Source organism: Cicer arietinum, chromosome 2 (assembly GCF_000331145.2).
Source record: "Cicer arietinum cultivar CDC Frontier isolate Library 1 chromosome 2, Cicar.CDCFrontier_v2.0, whole genome shotgun sequence".
NCBI lineage: Eukaryota > Viridiplantae > Streptophyta > Magnoliopsida > Fabales > Fabaceae > Cicer > Cicer arietinum.
This window is the reverse complement of record NC_021161.2, coordinates 1392020-1402519: the sequence shown is the minus strand read 5'-3', so window position 1 is coordinate 1402519 and position 10500 is coordinate 1392020. Positions and strand designations below refer to the sequence as shown.

Sequence of the window (10500 nt, the reverse complement as noted above, 5' to 3'; positions counted from 1 at the left end):
GTTCATTCATGTATTCTTTCACCTTAGAAGAAATTATTCATTGAATATATTATAGTCTCATACTTACACAGTGTCAAAATCCCTCTTATTCTAATGTGAACTTTGTTTATTTATGTATTCTTTCACCTTAGAAGAAATTATTCGTCGAATATATTTTATATATCGGCGACTACTCTATGTAACCATTTTTAATCACTTCTTAAATACTTCTAATCTCATGCTTTTGCAAAGTTAAACTTCAAAATCATCGACCAATTGTGATAGCAACTCTCCCTCTTTGACCTTTGAATACTTACATCCTTCATTAGAAGATTCTCATAATGCCAGACTAAGGAATAAAAAGACTTAAAATAAATTTTAATATGAAACTTTTAGTATTTATAGGTATTTTAGTAAAATTATTATGAAAACTAATTTTTGAGATACTTCAGAACTAAAATTATTTATTAAATTAATATAATTGATTTCGTATAATATTTCTTTTTCAATAATTCAATTAACTAATTTAATATTTATTAAGATAATATTTGTTTTAAATAAACTTTAATTAGATTTAATATACTACATTTTATTAAGTAAAAATATAATTTCTTTTAGAGAGACTAAAACAATTGTTTTGATAGCCTTATCTATAACCTGGTTCATATTCACATAGGTTGAAGCTCCAAATTCTAAGAATAAAGTAAAATTTCCACACACCTCACAATACGTATAAGGTTCAAAGTCATTGATTTATGTTATTTGTTTAAGTCATCCTTTTAACTTGATAGCAATGCAATGGTCCACATAAGTTGCCATCTTTAATTTTCTAAATTCAAAGCTAGCAACATTGACTGTTTTATATTTTCAACTATTTAATTTAATAAGAAAATATTAACAAATAAATTGCCTTCCACGCTAAGCATGTCTTAACACTATGCAAAAACTTAATAGATGACAAAAAAAAAATAGTTTTTACTAGGTTGTGTGATAAAGTTGCTTGTCTATCCAATAGTGATTATTGCAAAGGAGTTTAAAAGAATTGTTTATAGATGAAAAAATTTCCTGAAAAAAATAATTTAATTTCCTTACATGACAATATAATTTTTTTTACACAATTGACAAATTACAATCAATTATGTTAATTATTTTATAAATAATTATAATAAAAATCAATTATGTTAATGATTTTATAAATAATTATAATAAAAATTAATTGTTAGTGATATAACGATTATGATTGATTGCATAAAAAATCTCTACATTTTCAATATATATAAATTTAATTGAAAAATAAATAATCAACTTTATATGCAATTTGAATTGGACAGACCCAACAACTAAGGGGTTTGTTTGACAAGCCCCAAAAACAAACTAGAATTAGGTTTTAGCTGATAGCTCAATTGTTAGACCAAAAAAACTAATAGTTCTATTAAGTAATTAATTATTCCTATGAGTTTATAGGTTTTTTCTTTCAAACTTCTAGTATTTTTGAATGAACTATTTGAAGTAGCTTTTGAAGTTATAGGTTATGTCCTTTCATTTTTTTTCCATTTTTATCCTCATTATTTTAATAGTAAAAAATTGAAATATTAATTAAAAGTTTACCTTTTATGTTATTTTATACTTTTAAACTATTTCAACCTGCTATTTTTGACGAACAGTAACTAAATTTCTATTAGGAAACTGAATAAACAAATGGGAAAACTCTTGTCAACTCAAACATTAATTCAGATGTTGCATTTATTAATTTCTAATTTTAAAGAGTTTAATTTTTAAATGCATAAAAAAATTCACACTATCAACATTTATGATTAATTTGCGGTGTATATAAATTAAATTTATTATTAAACTTAATTCATGACAAGACATTATGAAATAGCCATTACAACCTAGTAAATAGACGTTTGGTTATTGTTATAACAAAGATGTTATTTGTCACCATTTTTTACACATTTTTTTTAAACATGCATCTTAATTTTTATATATAGACAATTGATTCCAAATAGACCATAACATTTCCAAAATATGTCAATAGTGATAGTTACATGTTAGTAATTTCTAAATCATTTGGAATCATGGAAAGACACCAAGCACTGCATAAGCGCTTCTATATAAGCTATATCTATAACAAAAGATAAAATAAAATAAAATTATTTTTATATAAGCTATAAGATATTTCTATAAGTTCCTCAAAAATATATGGAAATAAACTGAAATTAGATTATAAACGTGTTTTAAATAGTTTCCATAAACCCTTCCAAATAGATAAAATAAATCAATCCAAATAGATCCAACATTTGTAATGGAATCAAAAACAAATACTAGGAGATTAAAACTAGATGAATGAATCATCTTGATAAGATATCTTCACAAAATACAATTAGGATGAATCATCTTAATAACACATCTTTACATAGAACAAATAGACATATGTTTTTGGATTTTCATACAACAAACATTAAAACATATTAGATTTCATAAAATGCAAGAACCTAATTAACCTACTAGAAAGATTATTATATCATACAAATACAATTTATACCTGATTAGTGTCAACCATAGATATGCTCAAACCATGAACATTCTGGAAACTCTCCACCATAACTAGGAATTCGGTTTACATCTTCTTCTCATGCCGTCACACATGCTTGCTCGCGAACTAAGCCGGCTCATTTTCTGGCTTACCAAATATCAAGGGAAATTCATCGTCGTGTTCGGAGAAACTGTGGTCTTTGGATATGCCCTTCAATGAATTATAAACTTGGTACATAGACCACCTATCTTTCGGGCGAGAAATCACGCAATTTGATGCAATTTTTAGAAACTGCAGAATCTCCTCGTCTTGACCTTTTCCACATATGGATTTATCGATGCAATCCTTGAGTCTTCCTGAATTAGAATGCATATTCACCCAGTCCACCAGGTTACCCTTAAATTCTTCATCGCCAGTGTTCACCTCGAGAGGTTTGCACCCGGTAACCAACTCCAAAAGCAAAACTCCAAATCCATACACATCCCCTTTCAACGAAGCGACCATCGTACTCGAATACTCAGGAGCTATATAACCGAGTTCACCCAAATCTCCATTCACAAAACTACCATTGGCGTCAGACGTCATAAGCCTAGCGAGTCCAAAGTCCATTATTCGAGCATCGAATTCTTCGTCAACAAGTATCACATTGGAACAAATGTTTTGTTGTATAATAGGAGGATGACACCCGTGATGCAACCACGCAAGTCCCCTAGCCGCGCCCAACCCTATCCTAAACCTCATCAACCAATCCAACACACTGCTATTCTTATGCAATAACGAATAAAGTGTCCCATTAGACATATGCTTATAAACCAAAAGCTTCTCCTCTTCCACAACACAATACCCCAACAAAGGCGCCAAATTTGGATGCCTAACTTGTCCCAACCGGTTCATCTCCATCCTAAACTGCTTCTCCCCAATCTTACAACTACTCAACCTCTTCACCGCAAGCGTTGAACCATCCGGTAAATCAGCCCTATAAGTAGCCCCTGTCCTAGTCGTAATAAGAACATTCTCCGCACTAAAACTATTCGTAGCCGCCATCAAATCACCAAGCTTAACCTTAACAATCGGTTTCTGAAAAAGATTAACTTGAGCAAGCTTATGACCTCTCAACCTAACCGCCCAATCATCGACCCCGCCAACAACATACCCTTCTTTTCTCCTCCTAATCCCAATCAACCTCAAATGATACCACCACCATAACCCAAAAGCCAATAACAAAGAACCAGCAGCACCAAAAACACCAGCAGCAATAATAATAGCAAGATTCTTCTTACTCATACCACCACACTTTGAACCAAGAGGACCACCACATAAACCACTATTCCCATCAAAAGATTCCTTATCAAAACCATCAAAAAATGAAGGTATATTCCCACTAAGTTTATTATTAGCAACACTAAACTTATGAAGCCTAGTTAAACTACCAAACTCATAAGGTATATTACCAACAAAATTATTATCAGATAACATTAACTCATTCAAATATGAACAATTCACAATAGTAGATGGAATTGATCCTTCAAGATTATTATCAGATAAATCCATAGTTACCAAAAATGGCATCCAACTACAGATCTGTGTTGGAATCACTGAACTCAATGAATTTGAACCAAGATCCAATTTTTGCAAACTTTGACCACAATACTTCAAAGCCTCAGGAATCATACCTGAAAGCTTCATACCTTGAAGCTCTAAACCCAAAACGCGATTCTCTCTTAAGTTCCAACAAGTGACACCAACAAAGTCGCAGATGAAACCAACTGTTGTGTTGTCGAAACGCCAAGTTGAGAGACGATTTTCGGAGTCAACTAGGGTTTGTTTGATGCCTTTGAGACATCTTACGTTGTCTTCTTCAACCTGGGAAGAAGTGAAAGATACCCAGATGGTGAAAAGGGTTAAGAAGAGAAGGATGAGCGGAGAAGACATGGTTTTGGGGTGAATGGATTGTTGTTTCGTGATAAAGTTTTGATTTTTAGAAATGGGGTTTTTGTGTTCTTGTTTTTTTTTTTTTGTTGCTGTGATTGTTGCTTTTGACTTTTTTGTTTTTTGTTTTTGTTTGGGTTAATGGGTGTGTGAGGGGAAATTTTAGATTTTTTTTCTTCTGCATTTTATTGAATTATTATGTCATTAATTTTGAATACTTTCAATTTTTTTACAGATTTTTTTTAACGATCTTAAATTATATTATTTTGAATAAACGAATCAAAAATTAAAACTTTACCAAAAATTAATGAAACTTTACCAAAAATTAATGAAACTTTTTTAGAACATTCTTTTGTGTAGTTTATGGATAAATAATGACTTTAATTAATCTAAAAATAATAAGTAATTGGCTTAAATATAATAAATAAATAAATTGTTGATTCATGCTTTTAAAAAAAAATTGTTGATTATCATCACTGTTGCAAATGACTTTTAAATATTAATATATAGTATAAAATTTAATTTTTTTATTATTTGAAATTTGGAAAGAAAAAAATGTTTCTTAGTTGTGATTAAGAAGAGGTTTTTCTTTTTTACTAAAGTAGTTGAATGATTGGGGAGTCTTTGTTTGACTAGGAGTTGTTTAGTTTGGTCTTAGTCTACCACCTTTTGATTGCCAATTGTTTGATTAGTTGGATTATTGCTTGATACATACACACCACCATTTTCTTTTAGCTACTTTTTTTTTTGTTTTAATAAAGTTTAGTGGTGAAATCAGCTCGTACTATATATATATATATAAAAGGAGTATATGTTATAATATTTTAAATATTTATGTAGTTTTTATCACATGAAGTATGTTTCGATATTTGATTTTTAACTTTTATGTAAACTATATGATATATTTATCCTTTTAAAAAAATATTATGTATTAATTAAATGACGTTAATTAAAAAATGGATAATAAATAATGAATTTGTTAGTAGTCTTTTTTTTTAATTTTATAAGCACTACGCCAAAAATGGTATTTTACAGCGTTTTTTTTAAGCCATTTACAGCGCTTTTTTATATAAAAAAAACGTTGTAGAATCCAGCGCTGTAAAATGATACAACAGCGCTCTTTAAAATAAAAAGCGTTGTAAATCCCTTCTAAAAACGCGCTGCTTGTTGTACTAGTTTTACAGCGCTTTTTAAAAAAATCGCTGTAATAGGTGCATTGCTTTATTTCAGTTAGATCTCTTTCTGGGATTATATCAACAATCTCTTTCATGAATCGCAATATATAGGATCCGCAGTCTATGTTGTTAGTTTGACGAGGGCACTATAAAATAAAACATATAAGTCAATAAATATTTGTGTATTGATTGTTAATGAAATTTTAAAGACATATATTTCAAACATTTATTGGAATCCATGTGATTTATTTGACTTTTGCTTCGACACTGTAACACCCATTTGAGCTCGGAAAACTTGTAAAGCACTATCAAATAAATGTGATTATTAGTATTAACAAACACATTATATATATATATATATATATATATATATATATATATATATGTGTGTGTGTAAGAAATAAATGAATACAATACCTGAAGAGTTCGAAGAAATAAGTAGGGTTCGTAGGGTTACGGTTTCATTTAAGAAGGAACAACGAGAATGCGCAAAAATACGAACGGTTCGTAGGACAGAGTAGAGTTCGCAATGAAAAGAATACGTAATAATGTTCGTAGGGATAGTAACAAATATGAAGATGGTTTGCAATGGAGATGATTAACAATACGATTCGTAGGGACAGTAGGGTTTCCAATGAGAAGGACAATGAAGCGTAGTGAAGTTTATGTAATGAAGAGGAAACTGAAGGGTTTAATGTTATATATAAAATCCTATTACAACGTTCTTTAAAAAAAAAAGGAGGTCTTTTACAGCGCTCTTTAAAAAAACGCTGTAATAGACTTTAAAAAAAATTAAATAAGGTGGTCTTTTACAGCACTCTTTAAAGACCACCTTATTTTATTTTTTAAAGCCTATTACAACGCTTTTTTAAAGAGCTCTGTAAAAGACCACCTTATTTTATTTTTTAAAGCATATTACAATGCTTTTTTAAAGAGCGCTGTAAAAGACCACCTTATTTTATTTTTTAAAAGCCTATTACAGCGTTTTTTAAAGAGCGCTGTAAAATATCACCTTATTTTATTTTTTTTAAGGCCTATTACAGCATTTTTTTAAAGAGCGTTGTAAAAGGTCTCCTTATTTTATTTTTTAAAAGCCTATTACAGCGTTTTTTTAAAGAGCGCTATAAAAGACCTCCTTATTTTATTTTTTAAAAGTCTATTACATCGCTTTTTTAGAAGCCTTTTAAAGCGCTTGTTCAAAAGCGCTGTAAAAGACCTCCTTATTTTATTTTTTAAAAGTCTTTTACATCGCTTTTTTAAAAAGCGCTCTAATAGGTCATTTATTACGTGAAAGCGCAAGCCTTTTACAGCGTTTGTCAAAAAAACGCTGTTGTATTCTCCGTTATTTTTAAAATATCATACAACAGCGCTTGTATTTAATAAGCGCTATAAAAGGCACGCTATAAAATGTCATTTTTGGCGTAGTGAAGTTTATTCTTTAAAAAAAGAAAATTGATTTATTTTTTGTTATAATAAAGAGAAAAAGAAAATAATGTATAATAATTACTGAGTATAATAAAAAAAGTTAAAGTTTTAAAAGTACTTGCAAAAATTTAATACTATATTTCAAAGATTTTTATATTCAAGATTTGATAGTTTTTATTTTAAAATAAATTTATATCATAAAAATTCACAAAATTTAAAATATTTCATTGATTTTTATGATCTTAAAAATATCTCGTGAATTTTTATCTAAGATTTAAAGTTACATGAGTTATATAAAAAAAAATACACGAATCAATTGAAAATTAATAAAGAAATAAATAGATTTAGCTAAAAAAAAAATTAAAACTAGTTGAGATCAAAATAAGAATAAATAAAAACCAATACAATTTTTCACACGTGCTTTTTTTTTTTAACGGTTTTCTACTCATACTTAATGATAGTCCTCGTAATCCTCTAGATTGTATGGAAAAGTTTAATAAATTATCTTTCATTCGTTAACATAATAAATAAAATACTATTTTGATTAGTATACTTTATTTTATTTTTTACCATGATTAGTATGTTTTATAGTAATACAATCTTTTAGGTAATTCAGCCTATTAGATCCACGAGACTATTTCTTAATATTAGTCTCATGAACCTATGTTGCCAAGTTAGTTAACATATGGTAAAACCATCTCAAATAAAGAAACAAAGTTCAAAACCCCTATTTTAATAATTTAATTATGAAAACACTCCAAAAATCCTATTCATTCTTTTAAGAAAGATGTCATCAATACACTTTTATATTTAGTATGATTCATTCAAATATCAATCAATAAATTAAAGATTATGTGTTAAGCAAAGAACGTGTTTTTTTTTATAAAAAGAAAATATATTATTAACAATTGGCATATATCTTGTCTTAGATAAAAATGAATAAAAATAATATACCTATAAAAATTGAACGAAAATTAATTTGTAGCAATTCTGAGTGACTTTCTAGTGCCATGGGTGTGGTCTTCTTTTACCAGATCTTGGTGTAGTTTTGTGTATTTGAAAAGTTAATTTCCCAAAATATAAACCACAAAGTAAGTAAAAAAAAAGCAATCATATGATATGCTTCACTACTTTTTGGTTTGCTTAAATGTTGGTTGGTAAGTCTTGTAGTATGCAAAATGCAACCTATTTTTAAGATTTTCTATAAATATTAAATTACTTTGAGTGAGACATTTATTAACTACTTATTCTATTTTAAAGTGAGAGTCAGTTTAAATTATTTTGTATATAGAATGATATATTAAGAAATTTAATAATTAAAAGGAAAAAAATTATTGTATTAATTATTAGTTGGTTTTTTTATTATCATAAACATAAAAGTCAAGTGATATTAATAATTTAAAAGTAATGCACGTGATAATATCCAAAGATACAATTATATAATAATAATAATTAAAATTATATTAACAATTATAAACAAAATATTTATTTTAAAATATTGTTTGATCAAGTAACTGTCCTTATAAAACAGAAGAAGTATATAAATCAAATATAGTAAAATCTGTCCACGATCGATTTTGGAGAAGAAATTTGGTTAACCCACAATTGAACAACAAATTGGAGGTGTGAAAATCCAAATTTAGTGATTTAGAATATTTATGACATTTTTATTGTAGCTGCAAGGAAGACAATGTCAACATTTAACCGTATTTTATACAATTAAAAAAAATTATGGAAACATCAAAAGCATAATAATCAATCATTAATTTTACTAATATATCTACTATATATTTTAGGTGTTAGTTCAGTAATGATAAGAGTTTAACCATGTAATACTGAATTCAAATATCTTTAGGAATCATTATAAAATAATTATTAATATTAGTTTAATTAATAAAAATTTAATTTTCGATAAAATAAATCATTTTTTTCAACTTAATCATAAATAAACTACTAATTACTCCTTTAATCTTATATATAAGATACTTTTTAGAGATTTTTTTATTTTATATATAAAAAAAAAGTTACGACATTTAAAGTGTATTTATTATTTAAATTATTTTATACTCTTGTTCAATATATTTGTCTTTTTAATATTATTGATAAATATTTAATATCTCACAAATTTCAATAAAAATATACATATAAAAATAACTAAAAAAAGTTAAAACAATTAATAAATACATTGATTTTGATGTTTTATTTTTTATTTTTTATTATGTATACCTATGGCCTCTATAATGCCAAGTCCAAGTACACTAGACTAGGCCCATCAATGGCCCATGGCCAACTACCACAAAGGAGTTATATGCACTCCTAAAGAAACAACATATACTACTAACCATACATTATTACAGTCAAGTATGAACTAAACATAAACCTACATGTTTACTAAAGAAAAATTAATACATTGTGAAGTTGTATTGGAAAAGTTTTCTATCAAAAGAACAAAGTTATATGCTCTTCAAGCTTCTCTCTTATTTTCTTTGTCCTTGCCCTTGTCTTGGGGGCCACCTATGTATGCCCTTACCAACTTCTTGATGCTTGATCCTCATTTGCACCATTGGATCATAAAATATAGTGATGACAAATTGAGTAATCCCCTCTAATAGAGATCACAATGAATAGGCCCATTAGATAATTACAAAAATTATTCAGTATGGTTAAAGTAAAAAGTAAGTATTACGTGTATAGTCATTTATCTTTTATTAAATATATTTTTTATTTATTTATTTTTATTATTTATCTTTTATAATTAATGAATGTTAGTTATTTTTATCATAACTTTTTATAAATAATTGTATAATAACTATCATGAATTATAGATGTCTAATATTAGATCAATTATAAAGTTAAATGCGCAAATTTAATAAAGATGAAATAAAAATATCGGGAACTTTGAAAAATGTCTTTCATTTCAAATAATTTATATCTATTTTAATGCATCATGCAAAGATAATTTTTTCAAGTGTAAACCCATTATTAGATTAAATAGATGTTTTTTTGAAAAAAAATATTATATTACACATATTGACAATTGTAAGAAGGAATTTCAGTGACTAGCAGTTGCTATAATTTTTGTTTTGATTGTAAAAAAAGACTTGAATACATCACTTATAAAAGATAAATAAATAAAAAATTAAACAACTAAAATAAATATCAAATAAAAAATAAATAAAAAATAAATGACCAAAATTATATTTAAGTAATGTATATATACAAATTATACATGAGTCATATTGTTGATTGATATAGTGATTACAACTATATATCTTCATAGTTTGAATTTGTATATTCAAAAAGTTTGATGGTTATCTTTTCAATTTCAACGTGTTATGTGTGTAACTTAAGTATCTAGCATGTATGAGTTTTCAAATTACTACCTATGTGAATATGTATTTGGAATACTTTTTTTCTAGTGTGAGTATAAAACGAGTGCTATAACACATGATCCTA

The 10500-nt window shown here is 27.1% G+C and overlaps 1 protein-coding gene across 1 annotated transcript; it reads right to left on the bottom strand.

The window, feature by feature from the left end:
* Positions 1 to 2348: 2348 nt before the first annotated feature.
* Positions 2349 to 4565, bottom strand: LOC101502921 (inactive LRR receptor-like serine/threonine-protein kinase BIR2). Its single transcript, XM_004489301.4, has one exon. The coding sequence runs from the start codon at positions 4445 to 4447 to the stop codon at positions 2642 to 2644; it is 1806 nt and encodes a 601-aa protein (XP_004489358.1). The 5' UTR covers positions 4448 to 4565; the 3' UTR covers positions 2349 to 2641.
* Positions 4566 to 10500: the final 5935 nt, after the last annotated feature.